At 36.1% G+C, this 19,769-nt stretch overlaps 1 protein-coding gene across 1 annotated transcript in view; it reads left to right on the top strand.

Annotated features, from left to right (window-relative positions):
* The window catches only part of LRBA (LPS responsive beige-like anchor protein), a 1,065,192-nt gene that overhangs the window by 167,403 nt on the left and 878,020 nt on the right, over positions 1-19,769 (top strand). Inside the window, 7 exon segments of the mRNA XM_042782393.1 lie at positions 374-605; positions 842-942; positions 10,906-11,001; positions 15,289-15,410; positions 15,494-15,620; positions 16,504-16,623; positions 18,696-18,842. Of these exon segments, the coding sequence (XP_042638327.1) occupies positions 374-605; positions 842-942; positions 10,906-11,001; positions 15,289-15,410; positions 15,494-15,620; positions 16,504-16,623; positions 18,696-18,842 (945 nt within the window).

The raw sequence follows: 19,769 nt of genomic DNA, 5'->3' as shown, positions 1-19,769 counted from the left end.
CAATCCTACTTCCGTAGTGATACTGCCTCGGAAACCCAAGGAGGGGTCGCTATGAGTCGGGGCCGACTCGACGGCACATAACAACAACAACATAATGACTATTGATAACTAATATCTTTTCATGTGTCTGTTGGCCATTTATGTATCTTCTCTAGAGAAATGTCTTTTCAAGTCCTTTGCCCATCTTCAAATTGAGTTTTCTTTTGTTGTTGAGAAAGCTGTTTTTTTTTAAAATTTTTAAAAGTGAACTTTTTTTTTTGTTGTTGAGGGAAGAGAAGAATATGTGTGTCTAGTTACTGCTAAACTGAAATTTAGGATTGCACTAATTGAAGAAATAGTAATGTGTTTAATTTTTTTCCTTCCCCCTCCCAAGCTGGTAGGAGGACAGTTTGATTTGGAAATGAATTTCATTATCCAAGAAGGTGAGAGTATCATTTGCATGGTGGACTTACTGGAAAAATGTGACATCACTTGCCAAGCAGAAGTCTGGAGCATGTTTACAGCCATTCTGAAAAAAAGCATACGAAATCTTCAAGTCTGTACTGAAGTAGGCCTTGTTGAAAAAGTGCTTTGGAAAATTGAAAAAGTTGACAATATGATAGCAGGTATGACTTTTCCATAATACAAGGTATGTGAAGAAATAAAATTTGATTTTTAAATAATGCATTTTTCTTATTTTATTCATCATTTATTTCGTTCTCATTTATTTGAGAAATACTTGTACATCCACTGTGTTCCTGGCACTTTAGTATCCAAACCTTTAAGTAAGCATAGTATATCTATCTAATCCTTCAAGAAATAGAAATACCTTAATTATTTGATTGTTTTCTTTTGTTTCCAGATCTTTTAGTTGACATGTTGGGAGTGCTGGCTAGTTACAATTTGACAGTTCGAGAACTAAAGCTATTCTTCAGTAAACTTCAAGGAGATAAAGGACAATGGGTAAAAATACCTAAATACTCTTTAGTATTTAAAAGTATCCCTTTCCTCAAACACATTAGCAGCTCTCTCAATAATTGATATTTATACATGTGGGACAAATACTGATTTTTTTGGGGAAGAAATCAATTAAAATATCATTTAAAGCCATACAGAGCTCTTTTAGCCATGAGTGGATACAGGTGTGGACTAAGAGAACAGGGAGTTTCAGGCAGGCTAACACATTTGGTCCTTCTTCATACTGTTATTCTTTAAATATATATTCAGCATTTATTTAGAGGAGAGGATATGGGGGAAAAAATGTGTATACTACTTTCCTACTATCTTCCTTTTTTATTAATTGAGTAGTTTGTCCCTTAAAGTGAACAAAAGCTTTGCAATTAATTGGATCCACCCTCCTTTCTTCCATGTTTAGCCCTCCTTTGCCAGGTGGTTGTTGTTGGTAGTGGTGGTGAATTTATTTGATCCCCAGGCAGTTTATCACACTTTCTGCCAGTTAGTGGAAGGTTGCGGCAAGGAGAAGAGGACACACAAAAGTGGGGTTAAAGAGAAGTTTTTATTCGGCACTCCGGGCCAGGTTTACTGGTCCCCAAGAGGGGCTGGGCAAGGCTCATTGGTTCCTGAGAGAGGCCTGACCTGAGTGGGGGCAGAGGGAAAAAGGCGGGAACCAATCAGGTGAAAGCACCTCATTAGCATAGTCATTAAGGGAGGGGGAGGACCTGTGCGGGTTCAAAATAAGGCAGGAACCAATCAGGTGGAAGCTGCATCCGGTTTGGTCTGTTTGTAGCTTCTTCCTGTTCAATCTTTTACCCACCTGACTGGCGCTGAGTTCCCGCCTGACAGTTACCTGTACCTTAGAGAAGTTCTTTCTCCATTTTTTTTTTCTTAATTTTTAGCTTTATTTTAGTGTCCTTGAGATGTTTATGCCCGTAGCAGTTGTTCAATTGGCACATCCTTAATCTAGCTCTGATTAAGTACATCTCAGTTTATGCTCTACAATTATAAACTCTAATTCATTATGTTAAGATTATTAAACCATTTAGCTTCTTTTTATCAGTCATTATTGATTTTTCAGAGATTTGATTGTGTTTTGGCATGGTTTACTTTGTTTATCCCTATCAAAGATCTTGCATCTATGGGCTTATAACATAATTTTCATCATATTTGGAAAATAATTGACCATTTTTTCTTCAAATATCGTGTTCTTGTTGTCTTCTTTCTTTCTGGATTCCAGTTACATATCAAGATCCCTCGATGTTGTCCCTTAAGTCCACTGAGATGTTAATATTTTATTCCCACCAGTCTTTTCTCTTTTTGTTTCATTTTGGATAGATATTATGGCTGTATTTTTGAGTTAACTGATTTTCTGCTGTCTGCTTTGATGCACGTTGAAAATTTCATTACAGATTATGTGTGTGTGTATATACATATATATATATATTTAAAATAGTATTTCAATTGCATTTTCACTGAAAGTTCACAGAGTAAATTAGGTTATTATATGACAATTTTTGTATAATTTGTTCATTGACATTAGTTTTTTTTCCCCACAGTGAGTCAACATTCACCTTCATTTTATTCTGTTTCCAGTACTCTAATTTTCCTGTTCCCTTGTCGTTTTATGTGAGGAGCTCTGGTGGTGCAGTGGTTAAAGCTTTTGTCTGCTATCCAAAATACTAGCTGTTCCAGTCCACCAGCTGGCTCTTTGGGTAAAAGATGAGGCAGTCTGCTTCTGTAAATATTTACAGCCTTGGAAACCTTGTAAAGCAGTTCTGCTCAGTCCTGAAGGGTCACAGTGAGTTGGAATTGACTTGATGGCAGTGGTTTTGGTTTCTATCTTCTTGTCTTTACTTTAGAGTAAATGTTGATCTTTTGGTCTCATAGGTTTTTATTTTGTTAACGGAGCACCCTTCTCAGAGGTAATATCCTTTGTTTTGTTTGCATCTCTGTTATTTAGCAAAAAGATGATCTCAAGGGATAGTTTCAGTTTAGGGTTTAAAGAGTATCTCAGGGCAGTGGTCTCAGGGAGTCCTGAGGTCTCAATTAGTTCGTCAGGTTTGGAGTTTTTTATGAATTTGAGTTCTGTTCTGCATTTTCCTCTCAGTCTGTCAGGGTTCATCTTTTGTGGGCTGTCAGAACTGTCACTAGTGGTAGCTGGACATAATCTAGTTCTTCTGGTCTCAGGGTGCATGAGGCCATGGCTCATGTAAGCTATTAGCTTGTAGACTAGTTTCTTCTCTGAGACTTTGGTTTCCTTCTTTATCTTTTGCTCCTGATTAGTAGAGACCAATAGTTGTTTCTTCAGATAGTATATTCTTTTTCTCTTTAAATTCTGTTTGATTCTTTTCAGTGTTTTTTATTCTTTCCCATTATGTTGCTTTAAGTTCTTTAACTCTTTGACACTGTTGAGCATATTTATGATAGTTCTTTTAATGGTTTTGTTTACTAATTCTATAATCTCTGTCATTTTCTGATTACTTCAATTTTGCTCCTCCTCATTGGTAACATTATCTGCCTCTTGGACTAGTTTAGCCTTTCTATTCAGGCTTGGCTCTTCTAGGCTCTCTACTTAAGGATGCTAATGGCCTTAGTAGAGACTCAAACTATTCCTGTCTCTGTATCAGCTCTAGGAATTCTTCGACTTACATAGCTCTCAGTATTTTGACCCTACTTTGTTGAATTTAAGGAGCTCTAGTGGTGTAGTGCCTAAGGCATTTGACTGCTAACCAGAAGGTTGACAGTTCAAACCCACCAGCCACTCTGAAGAAGGAAGACTGGGTGATCTACTTCCGTAAAGATTACTGCCTTGGAAACCCAAACGGGGTCGCTAAGAGTCGGAGTTGACCCTATGGCAGTGAGTTGTTTTTTTTTTTTTTTGGTTGTTGAGTTTTATCATAGGCATGCACAGTTTGGTATTAAGCCAAAGACTCAATGCTGCTTTTTGTAGCCTCTCTGCTTTACTACTCCCTTTTTAATACTCTGACCTGAAACTTCTAGCCACTTCTGACTCCCTATATTTTAATCTCTGCTTCCTCAAGTCATTGAGACCTCCAAATTTTGTTTGATTTCTCTGAGCCTTTGGAGTAGTGTGGAAATTGCTTCTAGGTGGAAAGCTTGTTTGATTTTCTTTTTCTCAGGGATCAGAGTCCTGTACTGCCTCTTGTTCCATGTATGAAACAGTTTTGTTTCACACATTTTGTCTAGTTTTCTAGTTGTTTTTCACAGAATGTTAAGTTTAGGTCTTGTTACTATGTCACGGTGGATGTTGGCTAAAAGCAGAGAATACTGGAAGGATAGTTATTTGTGTTTAATTGACTACGCAAAGTCTTTGTGGATTATAACAAATTACGGATAACATTACAAAGACTGAGAATTCCAGAACACTTAATTTTGGTCCTACAGAACTTGTACATAAACCAAGAGGCAGTTGTTAGAAGAAAAATGAGATACCGCATGGTTTAAAATCAGGAAAGGTGTGTGTTAGGGTTTGTATCCTTTCACCATACTTATCCAGTCTGATTACTGAACAAATAATCCAAGAAGCTGAACTGTATGAAATGTGGCATCAGAATTGGAGGAAGACTCATTAACAACCTGTGTTACGCAAATGATACAACCTTGCTTATTGAAAATGAAGAGGATTTAAAGCCCTTACTGATGATGATCAAAGACTACAGCTTTCAGTATAGACGGATTTCACCTCCACCTAAAGAAACAAAAATCCTCACAACTAGACCAGTAAACAACATCATGATAAGTGGAGAAAGATTGACGTTGTCAAGGATTTTATGTCACTTGAATCCACAGTCAGCACTTGTGGAAGCAGCAGTAGAAATCAAGCAGTATATTGCATTGGGCAAATCTGCTGCAAAAGACCTCTTTAAAAATGTTGAAAAGCAGAGATGTTACTTTGAGGACCAAGGTGCACCTGCTCCGAGCCATGATATTTTCAATTGTTTCATATATATGTTGAAAGCTGGACAACAGGGAAATTGAACGATTAATGCCTTTGAAGTATGGTGTTGGTGAAGAATATTGAATATGCCCCAGAGTGTCAGAAGAACAAACCAATCTGTTTTGGAAGAAGTATAGGGTGAATGCTCCTTAGGAGTGAGGATGGAAATACTATCAGGAGGGAACAGTCCCTGGAGAAGGATATCCTGCTTGGTAAAACCAAGCATCAGTGAAAAAGAGGAAGACCTTTAATGAGATGGATTGCAATGGGTATAAGAGTGGGCCCAAACATAGCAAGGATTGTTGAGAGTGATGCAGGACCAGACGTTGTTTCATTCTCTCGCATATGGTCGCTGTGAGTAGGAACTGACTTGATGACACGTAACAACACTACGTCAGATCCAGAAGAAAAAGTAGACTGGTTCGATTTTGGTTTTGTTTTATATTTAACTAATGTTTTAAAAAATATGTAATTAATACCCTTTTATTATTTTAGTGAACACAGATAATTGCATATAAAAAATTAGCAAAGGATATAAATACACATTAATTTATAGAGTTAGAAACCCCAAACCAAATAAACACAATATCATTAATAGAGACATTGAAATTAAAACAATATTAAGATATCCCCTTACGTCTATTAGCATCAAGATTATAATCAAACCCAATGTTGTTGAGTTGATTCTTACAGTGATCCTATAGGGTAAAGTAGAATTGGCTGTAAATCTTCATGGAAGTGGAATGCCACATCTTGCTCCCACAGAATGGCTGGTGGGTTCAGACTGCCGGCATTTCCATTAGCAGCTGAGCACTTAATCACTGCAGTACCAGGGCTCCTTGTCTAGGGTTATAAAGTTATATAATGGCAAATATAGTTGGAGAAGTAGGGTTATTTTCTACCTTGTATGCTGTTGGTGGTAGTGAACACTAGTGGGGTCAACCTTAAGAGGAATCTAGCACAACTTCAGTTATGTTAATTATACCTATAAAAAAAAAAAAAAAAAAAAAAACCTTACTGCCATCTAGTTAAATCTGACTTACAGTGATGCCCCATTGGGCTTCCAAGGCTGTAAATCTTTATGGAAGCAGATTGCCTCATCTTCCTCCTGCAGAGCCACTGATGGGTTTTAACTGCCAACCTTCTGATTAGCAGCCAAGCTTTTCCTACTACAGAGCTCCTACCTACTGATTTATCAGTTCTGTTCCTGACTACATATTCTAAGAGATTCTTACATTAGTTCCAGAAGGAAATATATAAGCCTTATTTTTGATGGTAGTGAATTGTTAACATGGTGTTCATCATTAGGAGAGTGGACAGATGGATATATAGAATCGATTTTTACGTAGCAGTTAGAATCCGTGTATGGAGTAATATGAATAGATGCAAAAAACATAGGAACAAAGTAAGAAAGAGAACTTTGTATCTAACCTAACATCACTCATTTAAATTATATGTACAAGTTGTTGTTGTTGTTGTTATGTGCCGTCGAGTCGGCCCCGACTCATAGCGACCCCTCCTTGGGTTTCCGAGGCAGTATCACTACGGAAGTAGGATTGCCCAACCTTCCTTCCGAGGAGTGGCTGGTGGGTTTGAACCGCCAGCCGTCTGGTTAGCAGGCAAGTGTCTTAGCCACTATGCTACCAGAGCTCCTTATGTACAAGTACACATTTTAAAGGAACACATAAAAATTATTAAACATATTATTATATTGCCTGTGGGGAGATGGAGAAATATAGAATAAGTGTAAGGAATAAAAGGAAAAGATAAGAAACTATTAATAAAACAAAAGATAGGTCTTGCTCAGACATCTATTACAGCTGTTTAGCTATTTATTTTTAGACATTCAGGTTATTTTCATCTCTTGCAATTGAAGCAGTACAGAAAAATCCTTATGTCTAAATATATATCTGCCTTTCTGATTATTACTTTAAGATAGATTTTTAAAGACTCTTGAAATATGCTGCTAAATTGTTGTCTAAAGAGCTTTTTCAGCAGTGTCTGTGGAGGAAAAGGCTTATTTTAATCTATTCTTTTGTTTGTTGGTTTATAGAAAAGGAAATTTGGAGGAATGACTTCTTTGGATGGAAATTAATACTGTACTTTTATTTTTAACAATAGGGTTGTTTTGGCTTATTTCATTTTGAAAATTATTAAAAGAAGTTAAGTGTGATTGAAATTAGTTGTTATTGCACTTTTGTTATTGAGCGGTATGATTAATTGAAAATTTGATTATCTCTTGAGAATACAGCTTTCCCCTTAATATCTAATTAATAATTTGCCAAACTCTTTTAGACAATGACTAATTATAACAGGGTTGTATCCTTTCCCCACACTTATTCAATCTATATGCTGAGCAAATAATCCGAGAAGGTGGACTATATGAGGAAAAATGTGGCATCAGGATTGGAGGAAGAATCATTAACAACCTGAGATATGCAGATGATACAACTTTGCTTGCTGAAAGTGAGGATGACTTGAGGCACTTACTGATGAAGGTTGAAGAATACAGTCTGCAGTATGGATTACGTCTCAATATAAAGAAAACAAAAATCCTCACAACTGGACCAATGAGCAGCATCACAATAAATGGAGAGAAGATTGAGGTTGTCAAAGAATTCACGTTGCTTGTTTCTACAATCGATGCCAACGGAAGCAGCAGTCAGGACCTTAGAAGACGTGTAGCATTGGGAAAGTCAACCGCGAAGGAACTGTTTCAAGTGCTGAGGAGCATGGATGTCTCCTTGAGGACTAAGGTGCGCCTGACACAAGCCATGATATTTCTAATCACCTCGTATGCAGTGAGAGCTGGACAATGAATAAGGAAGACCGAAGAAGAGTTGATGCTTTTGAGTTGTGGTGCTGGTGAAGAATGCTGAAAGTACCATGGACTGCTAAAAGAACTAACAGATCTGTCCTGGAGGAAGTGCAGCCAGAATGCTCCTTGGAAGCAAAAATGGCCAGACTTCGTCTCACCTATTTTGGTCATGTTGTCAGAAGGGACCATTCCTTGGAGAAGGATCTCATGCTTGGTAGGGTGGAGGGTCGACGAAAGAGGGGGAGGCCTTCAACGAGATGGATTGAGATGGTGGCTGCGATGATGGGCTCAAGTATAGCAGGGATTGTGGAGCTGGCGTGGGATTGGGCAGTGTTTCATTCTGCTGTGCGTGGGGTCGCTATGAGTTGGAAATGACGGCACCTAACAACAACAACAACAACAATAACAATGATAACTTATCATAGGTACTAAAGTAGGTTAAGGGCAAACCAATGATTTCGTTTGTAGTTTGACTCAGTTTTGAACTCGTAGTGCCTAAGGCACTTGACTGCTAACCAGAAGGCTAGCAGTTAAGACTCACCTGCAGCTCCTTGGAAGGAAGGTTGGGCAGTCTACTTCCCTAGAGATACCACTTCAAAAACCCAAGGAGGGGTCGCTATGAGTTGGGAGATGACTTGATGGCACATAACAGCAACAACAACCTTTTAGGAAAGAGAACTGTCCTATGCTTTATCTTGTTTGCTTGTAAACTGATTAGAATGATAATGCATATTCCATTGTCCTTTGCTTTTCCTTGTGTATGTAAATGAGCTTTTATATTTAGTTGTTTGTTGATTCATGTATTGGAGGAGATTTGGGGGCCAAAGAGGCAGTAATCAAATAAATGTAACATTACAAATTTTATACATGCTGGGTAGTAGAGAGGTATACTGTGAAATGAAGATGGATAGTAGGGAGATTTAATCCAGTCACAGAGTTCAGGCAGGATTTCCCTGAGGAAGAAACCATTAAGATAAACTCTAAAGGATGGGTAAGATTTACCTGGTTAAGATGGGGTGGAGTGGGCAAGTCAGAACATTTCAAGCAAAGGGAATAATAGCTTATGTTAAGGCCTTATTGTGGGTGATCTGGGAGAGGGCGTTGTGGGTGGATTGCAGAAAGAAAGGGAGAATGAGATGTTTCAGAGGTAGAAGGGGTCAGACCATCCAGTATCTTGTAGGGCTTGATAAAGATATTGGTCCTTGTTTTAAAGACAGTGAGAAGTTACACAAGAAATAAAACCAGAAAACCAAAACCTTTGCCATTGAGTTGACTCTGACTTATAGTGACCCCTGCTGGGTTTCCAAGACTGTAAGTCTTTACAGAAGTAGGTTGGCTTATCTTCCGCCCATGGAGCAGTTGATAGGTTTGAACCACTAACCTTCTGGTTAACCAGCCAAATGGTTTACTTACCTTGTCATCAGAGCTTCCTAGATAACATAATACAATGGAAAAATACAATGCCTGAAAGCATAGACTCTGGAGTCAGGTTGAGTTCTGTCACTTACTACCTAAGTGATCTTGGACAAGTTCCTGTGCCGTAATTTCTAGTGATACTGCCTCGGAAACCCAAGGAGGGGTCGCTATAAGTCATGTCCGACTTGATGGCATATAACAACAACAACAACAACATAAGATGGCGATAGTTATATTACCATGTCATAGTGTGGTTATGAGGCTTAAACTGTTTCAGTGTTTTAAAAATGTCTTTAACAGTGGTAAATGGAAGAAATTATTTAAGTATTTATTAAATTAGAAGTTATTTTTCAATAGAGTGGGGAGGTTTGATATATTTTGTATTTATTTTAATTGTAAAAATATAGATTGCATAAAATTTTCCAATTGAGTAATTTTTCTTGTATACATTTTAGTGACACCAGTTATATCACTTGTGTCGTTCAACCTTCACCAGTATCCATTACCAAATTTTGTATCACAATGAACAGAAACTCAATGCTTCCTAAACAATGATTCTTAATTTCCCTCTCTCTCCTGCCCCTGGGGGTAACCACTATTCAACTCTGATTGCTATACATTTGTCTGTTCTAGGTAGTTCGTATTAGTTCAATCATACAATATTTGTCCTCTTGTGATCAACTAACTTCACTCAGCATGTTTTCAGGGTTCGTCCAGGTTGTAGTTAGTATCAGGACTTCATTTTCTTTATGGCTGAGTATTATTCCATTGTATATATGTACTACATTTTGTTTACATATTCTTCTGTTGATGGGTATTTAGGTGGTTGTATCTTTAATTGCTAACATGCTGCAGTGAACACTGGTGTACTGTACTTTTTATTTTTAAAAAATCATTCTTGATACAATGTGGAGAATAGTTTCAAGTGTCAAATGATATTGGCTTGTATTTATTGAACATCTGGTATGTTCTAAGTGTTAAAGAGTGGCATAGAGAGCATTGTTAATTTCTGTGAGATAATTGAAAATAACCTTTTTGGTTATTTTCTGTTTTTTAGTTTACAGCATTGATTCTTGTGTACAGGTAGTCCCAGATATAAGACACATTTGAATGATGACAAATTGCACTTACTACTACTGTCTTTTTTTTTTTTTAAATACATCTTATCGTTAGTAATAAGTACTGCATACAATGTTGCAGTGGTAATTTGTTGGTGGCACATATGTGTAGCTTATATGTAATGTTTCCAATGCCCAAAGAGAAATGCAAATCATGTTTATAAAGATACTAACAATAAGACCCAATTATAATGAAAACTTTAAAAAAGAAAAAAAGTATTAGATTGTGTCAGAATGATTTATGACAGAGTTGTTGAAACAGACCCTGATCATAAGTCAGGAACTACCTGTATATTAAAACATAGCTTTATTGAAAAAAAAAAAATTATTTATATATATAATATATATAATTATATAACTATAACTATAACTATAACTATAACTATATATATATATATATATAGGAGCTCTGGTAGCATAGTGCCTAAGGCAGTAGACTGCTAACCAGAGGGCTGGTGGTTCAAACCCACCAGCAACCCTTAGAAGGAAGATGGGGCAATCTACTTCCGTAGTGATACTGCCTTGGCAACCCAAGGAGGGGTCGCTATGAGTTGCTTCCAACTCGATGGCACATAACAACAACAAATATATATATATATATGTAATATATATCAGTTGTAAATAAAAAATAGTGAATAAATTGTTGATTGTCTTCATAGCCTCCACATGCTGGGAAGTTACTATCTGTATTAAAGCACATGCCTCAGAAGTACGGTCCTGATGCCTTTTTCAACTTCCCAGGAAAGAGTGCCGCAGTAAGTAATCTCAATGAGGAAATCACTTGATACTCTCCTTCCTTTTGCTTCTGGAATGTACAGCCCTGCAAACACCACTGACAAGTTCTGTGTTAGATAGACATGTCTCTACAGGACCTGACTTAATCCTTGCAAGAATTGTGTATCTTAACTTCCTACTAACTATTTCAGAGGTGATGAAATAGAAGCTAAAAGAGGTTAAGAAAGCAGTTCACTCTCAACTTGGGGCAGCAATGGAACAAGACTTTAATTCTTTTTGAACATAAGCTCTTTTGTCTTATGAATTTATCTCTGCATACTCAAATGTTTGTGTGTAATTTGACACCTTTACTTTCTATTTTTCTAGGGATCTTTCTCTAGCCTCACATTTTCCTACCCTTATCTCTTTTGTATCTGGTGCATAGATTGACAGTAACTCTTTAAACCAATTAGGCAGATATTCCTGACATGAGTTTTCAAATGATGGAAGTCTTAGCCATTTTTACTTATAAACCCTTAGTCTGTTTATAAATAAGAAAATTATAATTGGTAGTAATATCTGTATTGTTCCAAATGTTATAACCAAAAAACCAAACCCACTTCCACTGAGTCAATTCTGACTCATAGCCACCCTGTAGGACAGAGTAGAACTACCCTATAGAGTTTCCAAGGCTATAATCTTTGTGAAAGCAGGCTGCCTCCTCTTTCCTCTGCAGAGCACCTGGTGGGTTCGAACTGCTGACCTTTTGGTTAGCAGCCAAATGCTTTAACCATTGCACCACCAGAGATCCCTTCAAATGTTATAGGAGTGCATTGTATGTATGTATGTTACTTATGGGAGGCTTTTTAACCTTCTTACTACATTGGTCAGCCTGTTTCAAGCAAAATTTCTTTCATAGACATTTCTGCCTATTCTGTTTCTGAGCTTAATCTCTTACTCAGGTTTTATTCTGGTTCTCATAAGATATTATTTCTTTGTTAGGCTCCAAGTAGTTAGATAATATCTGCAGAAAGATGCAAGTGTGCTTGAAGAGGTCATGTGTGAAATTTGAATGTTACATATACAAGTCTCTGGAAAATTTTGTTGTTCATATTTTATTTCTTTATAATTCTTTCCTTATTAAGCATTTTAAATTTGAAGCTTACCGGAATAACTTTACTATCTTGGCTTTGAGCCTTTTATGTGCCTCTAACATAAAAGAGTGTCCTCATAAGATTGCTAAGCTTTTTTAAAAGTTTATTTGTTTTTATCATGTACCACATTATGATTTAATATTTAAAGCTCTTTGAGATTATAGTGTCTATTCCACTCACCTGCATTTATCTTGGAAGTACAGCAGTGAGCAGTTCAGCTTATCAGCTTTATACTTTTAAGGGATATGTATTTTAAATATATTTTCAATGACTCTTTTCCTTATATTTTAAATGGAAGTAAAAATATTCGTAGATGAATATATTTACAAAGCTTTCACATTTCCATTCTCATAGGAGTACACCAAATATATTTTCTCTTATGTTTTTCCTTAATGCAACATTTATTTTAAATCAGCTTTATGAGGTCTCAGTAGTGTTTTATATAAATTTGGCTCTGTATTTTACACAGTATTTAATACATGTGAAAGACTATATGTATATGATGTATACATAAAAATGCATATATGTTATAACAATGAAACAAAAACTTATATACTATGATTTTTTTTAAATAGCTTTATTTAAAAAAATTGAGATAACATACAATTCACTCATGTAGGGTGTACAATTTACTGATTTTTACTATACTCACAGAGTTGTGCACTACCACCATATAATTTCAGAACATTTTCATCACTCTCAAAAGAAACTTCGCACTCATTAGCTGTAACTCCCCAATCCCCTCAAGCCCCCAGCACGAGGTGACCATTAATCTACTTTATGTCTCTATAAATTTGTCTGTTCTGGACATTTTAAATAAATGGACTTGTACATTGTCTGTTTTTTTTTTTTTTGTGACTGCTTTCCATTTAGCATAATATTTTCAAGGATCATCCATGTAGTAGCATATATCAGTACTTGATTCCTTTATGAATGAATAATATTCCATTATGTCATTTACCCATTCATCAATTGATGGACATTTAGGTTGATTACATTTTTTTGGCTATTAGGTATAATGCTGCTATGAACATTTGTGCATGTTTTATGGAGAAGTATGTTTTCATTTCTCTTAGGTGTATACCTAAGAGTGGAATTGCTGGGTCATATGGTCTGTGTTTAACATTTTCATGAACTGCCACACTGTTTCCAAAGAGACTGTATATTTTATAATTCTATCTGCAGTGTGCTCTGGTAGCATAGTGGCTAAGACACTTGCCTGCTAACCAGACGGCTGGCGGTTCAAACCCACCAGCCACTCCTCGGAAGGAAGGTTGGGCAATCCTACTTCCGTAGTGATACTGCCTCGGAAACCCAAGGAGGGGTCGCTATGAGTTGGGGCCGACTCGACTCGACGGCACATAACAACAACAACAACATCTGCAGTGTAAACCGAGAAAACCAAACTCACTGCCATTGAGTCAGTTCTGACTCATAGTGATCCCCTTTGAGTTTCGAAAGTGGTAAATCTTTATGCAAGTAGATCGCCCAGTCTTCCTTCCGTGGAGTGGCTGGTGGGTTTGAACCACCAACATTCTGGTTAGCAGTTATATGCCTTAGGTACTACGGGACCAGAGCTCCTTACAGTAATATATGTGGGCTCTAGTTTCTCCACATCCTATTGTCTACTTTGGATGTGGAGAAATTAAAGCCTATGTATATTATTGTCCACTTGGGAGCTCTGGTGGCATAATGCCTAAGACATTTGACTGCTAACCAGAAGTCTGGTGGTTCAAACTCATCAACCACTCCTTGAAAGGAAAGTTGGACAATCTACTTCTGCAGTGAAACCATGTTGGAAACCCAAGGAGGGGGTAACTGTGAGTCAGATATGACTCGACAGCAATGATATGGTTTTTTTGGTTTATTGTCCACTTGTTATGATCTGATATTTTGATTATAACCATCTTCTTGGGTGTGAAATGATACTTCATTGTGGTTTTAATATGAATTTTCCTAATGAATCATAAGCTCAGCATCTTTTACTGATTTTTTTTTTGGGGGGGGGCATTTGTATCTTTTGCTTGGTAGAATGTCTATTCATATTTTTGACTGTATTTTACTTGGCTTATTTATGTTTTTTTTTTTCCCAATTGAATTGTCATATTTCTTTATGTATTTTTGGTACATGTCCCCTTTAAGATATATAATTTTAATATTTTTTTTCCCATTTTGTGGCTTGTATTTTCACTTTCTTCATGGTGTCCTTTGAAACACAAAGTTTTAAATTTTGATGAAGCCCAGTTTACCTGTTTTTCATTTGTTGCTTGTGCTTTTTTTGGTGTCTTGTCTAAGAAGGCTTTGTCTCACCCAAGACTATGACGATTTACTCCTGTGTTTTTTTGTAAGTTTTATAGTTTTAGTTTTTCATTTAGGTCTGTGATAGATACATTTGGAGTTAATTTTTGTGTCCTATGTAAGAAAGAGGTCAACTTAATTCTTTCACATGTAGATACCTACTTGTCTATTGAGAAAATGATTGTTTCCCCATTGAATGATCTTGGTACCCTTGTTAAAAATCAGTAAATATAAGGTAATATTTATTTCTGGACTTACTCTATTCCATTGATCTTTATTTTTGTCTTTATGCCAGTAGCATTGTCTTGATTTCTGTAGCTTTATGATAAATCTTGAAATTGGAAGTGGAAACATTGTTTTTCTTTTTCAAGATTGTCTTCGCTATTCGGGATCCCTTTCATTATGTACTTTGATCTTCTAAATTTTAATCCAAATTGTAAAGCCATTTATATAGTGACTTCTGATTACAATCCAAAAATGTTATGAACTAATTGTTTTCTGTATTAAAAGAGGAAGTATATACCAAGCTTTTATTTTACTATTCTAAGACCTTAAAATTTCAGTAATAGACTTGCACTTTGATATCACTATTTCTTTATTTGGAATCTCTTTGGATATGTTTGTTCTAAGAAATGAAACAAACAAGACCATTATGTCCAACAGGTCACAGTTAATGTTTCTTTCATTTAAGTAAGTTAACATCATTACTGTGTATTTGGGGAAATCCAGAAGTTATTATAAGTCTTCTAGATATATGAATTGTGACATAGGAGAATATGATGTAATAGAATTATATATAGCATTGTAAAGTCTTATTTTCATGATTTCAGTGAGGCTTTTCATGTGAGTTACTAACTTAAAGTTTCTTTCCTGAAGGCTATTGCATTACCTCCTATAGCCAAATGGCCATACCAGAATGGTTTTACATTTCATACTTGGCTTAGAATGGATCCTGTAAATAATATCAATGTGGATAAGGATAAACCGTATTTATATTGGTATGTATTTTCTGTGATTGTTATTACTTTACTTGGAAAATGAGAAAAATATTTAGTGGTAAAATGAAACTTATTCTTCATAGTTTCAGAACCAGTAAAGGTCTTGGTTATTCTGCTCACTTTGTTGGAGGCTGTTTGATTATAACGTCAATAAAATCAAAGGGAAAAGGCTTTCAACACTGTGTGAAATTTGATTTCAAGCCCCAAAAGGTATGTTAACTTACTTAAGTCATAGTTAGTTAACAAGTTATGCTAGCCTTCAAAATGCTTTGTTTTAAAGTTACTTGCATAAGATAGGTAAATCACAGCTCTTTTCATACTGTTTCAGAAAATGAACTGTAAATCACTGGACAATTGTTAACCTCTTATTTTTTTTGATAATAAAAAATTGGATAGTTATCTATGGAGTTGAAGGAAAGTCCAGGGGAAAATATCATTGACAATTATTTTACTAGTATAAACTTACACTTTCCTTTTTACTTAGAATTTTTAGATTAATAGATGGTTCATCAAAAATATGTATACATATCCATATTATACATATACATAGATAAGTAGATGATACAAAACCAAACGCACTGCCATGGAGTCCGATCTGACTCATAGCGACCCCTCTTAGGGTTTCCTAGGCAATATCACTACGGAAGTAGATTGCCCTACTTCACTTCTGAGGAGTGGCTGGTGAGTTTGAACTGCCACCTTTCTGGTTAGCAGTCAGATGCCTTAGGCACTATGCTACCATAGCTCCCCTAAGTAGATGATTGATAGATAGGTATAGCAAATTCAGAAAAATGTTAAAAATTGTAGAATCTATACAGTAGAAAAGAGGGTGTTTGTATTAGACCTTCAACTTTTTTGTATATTTAAAAATTTTCATAATAAAAGTTGGAAAATAATTTAGAGGTTCCGTTCACATCAATTACAAATTCTCTGAATAAGTATTTATCCAGAGGTTGAATATTGAATTTAATAAAGTACTCCTATTTTGTTTCTAAGTTGAATAACATTTATCATTTAGTTTTAACTTGTTATTATCAATATGATTTAGTTACTGAGATTATCATCTTTTTGAAAATTATTTTTGCTCTTTCAGTGGTATATGGTAACAATAGTGCACATTTATAACCGATGGAAGAATAGTGAGCTTCGATGCTATGTGAATGGCGAGCTAGCCTCCTATGGAGAGATAACTTGGTTTGTTAACACCAGTGATGTAAGTAGTTTGAAAATGTTACAGTGAAAAATTAAATAAACAACAACATGTTTATGTATTATAAAAATTATATATATATATATATATATATATATAATTTTAAAGCAGGAACTTTTTAAATAAAAAAATTTTAGAGCTTGCATATAAACTTTAGAATACCACAAATGGCTTTTTATACTCATAATTTGGCTAAGACTTTAATTCATTAATAAAATAAAAATATAATGGTCTCATAGTATGAAGTGATACTTTTTAAGATACAGGGGGACTTTGTTTCCTTTCTTTGGTACACATGGGTTGTAAAAATGTGTCCTTTGCCACATGAGCATCACTAGACAATTTTTTTTATTATGGAAAACCTGCTTTTCTTATACATTATTTTTCAGAAATTTTATCTATTCTCATGACTTCACCACCATCTCTATATTGATACCTGCAAGAATGTTTTTCCAGCTTTTACTTATCCAACTTACTATTACTATTGATTACCGCTTTTTATTTTCAAATATTTTTTAAAATTTTATTGTGGTTTAGGTGCAAATTTACAGAGCAAAATTTGTTTTACGTTCAACAGTTCATTGTACTTTTGATTTCACTCCCCGAGTACCATCCCCAACCATAACAAACTCTCCTCCCCTCCTGTCCTGTTCCTAATACTACTCCCTCCCTATACCCATCTGTTTTGGTTATCTAGTGCCACTCTAACAGAAGATCCCACAAACAGGATGCTTGAACAAACAGAAGTTTATGCTCTTACAGTTTGGGAGGCTACAAGTCCAAGTTCAAACTGCCAGGTTCTAGGGGCTGGGTAAAAGCCCCTAGACCTTGGGCTTCAGCTTTGCCTCTTTACTCCCGGCCCACTGAAGCTAGAGGCATCTCTTCAGTCAGGCAGCTGCTGGCTACTGAGGCTGACAAACCCAAGGTCAACAAATGAAAAGGCATAGTCCTGCTATTACCAAACCACACAGCAGACCCTTGATTCAAGCCCATTGAAATTCCCAGGATTGACAGAGCATGGCAGGCTGCTGAACAACGACTCAGCTACACGTAGGGTTCAAACATGCCATAAGCTGCAGAACTTCCTCAAATTTGCTGCTTATATACTGGAAACAGCCCATATTCCTAAAGCAGCTACCCAGCTGCTTCAGTAGATTCCATCATGGAGTTAATTACCAGTCTCACCATGGGGAATACTACATCCACTACTCAGCCACTCAACCAGGCCCAGCCAAGTTGATACACAAACTTAACTACCACACCATCTTAACTGTGTACTACTGTCTGTCCAGCTTTCCCTCTTGATTGTTGTTGTTGTTGTTATGTGATGTTGAGTCGGACCCGACTCAGCGACTCCTCCTTGGGTTTCCAACGCAGTATCACTGCGGAAGTAGACTTCCCAACCTCCCTTCCGAGGAGTGGCTGGTGGGTTACTGCTTTTTAATTTTTCAATTCCATCCATATTAATTCACAGAAAAAGCCCATTCAGTGTGTCCTAAACTTAATTCATTATTTTCCTCCTTGATACGAGCTTACTCTTCTATCTGGATCTTTGGTTGCCCAAGTATGAACTTTCAGATTCTGTAATCCTTTTCCTACATTCAGTTAGTTTCCTACAACTTTTACTTGTTTCCTACGTTTTACTTACTGTTCTTTGAAAAACTGTGTTATCTCCTTTTCCATGATATATTTCCTTATCACCATTCGAAATAGGAATGGTTGAAGTGAAATGGTAAATAGATTGTTTTAATCTATTCAGATTTTAGTTTGGAATGGACAAACCATTTATTTTAGTATGTTGTTGTTGTTGTTGTTATGTGCCGTCGAGTCGGACCCGACTCATAGCGACCCCTCCTTGGGTTTCCGAGGCAGTATCACTACGGAAGTAGGATTGCCCAACCTTCCTTCCGAGGAGTGGCTGGTGGGTTTGAACCGCCAGTCTTCTGGTTAGCAGCCAAGTGCCTTAGCCACTATGCTACCAGAGCTCCCTTATTTTAGTATAGATTTTTATTATGTCTGGAGAAGAGATTTTTGTTTTGTTTTGTTTTTCTCTAATGAAATGTTTTCCTTCACAGACATTTGACAAATGCTTCCTGGGTTCCTCAGAAACGGCAGATGCTAATCGAGTGTTTTGTGGTCAGATGACTGCAGTTTACCTTTTTAGTGACGCTCTTAATGCAGCTCAGATATTTGCTATTTATCAATTGGGCCTGGGATACAAGGTACTTTACTTATGTTCCCTGCTTAACCTAGGTTAGATGAGCTCAATTTGAAAATGGGTGATGCATGGGGTCAGTTACCTTGGATTACCCAACTGCTGTGTCAAGGTCACCAGGTGCACTGTCGGGAACTCAGGGTTGCTGAGGGTATTTTAAATTAAATCTTTGAGGGAAACACAGTGATACCTGACACATGTGGGGCAAAAGTTTAATCTTATTTCATGTTAGTTTCTTTTGATGTTGTCGTGTCTTTGCATAGGAAATAGAACATTTCCTATGATAAAAAGCAAATACTGTTTGAAAATCAGGAAATGAAGGTGACAGTTTAAAGTCTGATTCCAGGGTTTGAGCATTTATGCAGTGCTCAGATGCAGAGATAGCCTATTAATAAGGAATTTTGCTTATTTAAGAATGAAATAAAAATGTTATTTTTCTTTGAATTTGTGCATTATTATTTTGAGATGGGTTTTAAACTGTTAAAATAAAAAGTTGTTTGGAACAAATTACTTAATGAACTGAAATGTTCACTGTTTATTTTGGCTAAGAGTTGTGTGAATATATTACTGAGATGCTAAGAGGGCTGTGAACTGGGAAAGTTTCCTAACCTTTGGGTTAAGCCATTGATAGTCTGGGGTTCGATGTCTGCTATGTTCCTCTTAAAACAACATGAACTTTATTGAGTTGATTTACATAAAAATGACTTACAAATTTATGATACATATTATACATAAATTTATTACACAGATTTTAATTGAAGTTTGACAAAAATTTAACTTACATAGTAATCAAGTAATAGAACATTTCCTTAGAAGGTATTTGTTACACCTAGTTTATGTAAAATGGTTGGTTGTTTTGTACTTGGTATTAGGCTATTGTATTATAAGAGATTTGAACATTTGTTAGCAATTAAAACTTTTCTTGAATATTACT

Source organism: Orycteropus afer, unplaced genomic scaffold, assembly GCF_000298275.1.
Source record: "Orycteropus afer afer isolate SDZICR_OR568_19922 unplaced genomic scaffold, OryAfe1.0 scaffold00297, whole genome shotgun sequence".
Taxonomy (NCBI): domain Eukaryota; kingdom Metazoa; phylum Chordata; class Mammalia; order Tubulidentata; family Orycteropodidae; genus Orycteropus; species Orycteropus afer.
The sequence above is the reverse complement of the archived record's forward strand: the minus strand, read 5'-3'. Positions and strand labels throughout refer to the sequence as shown.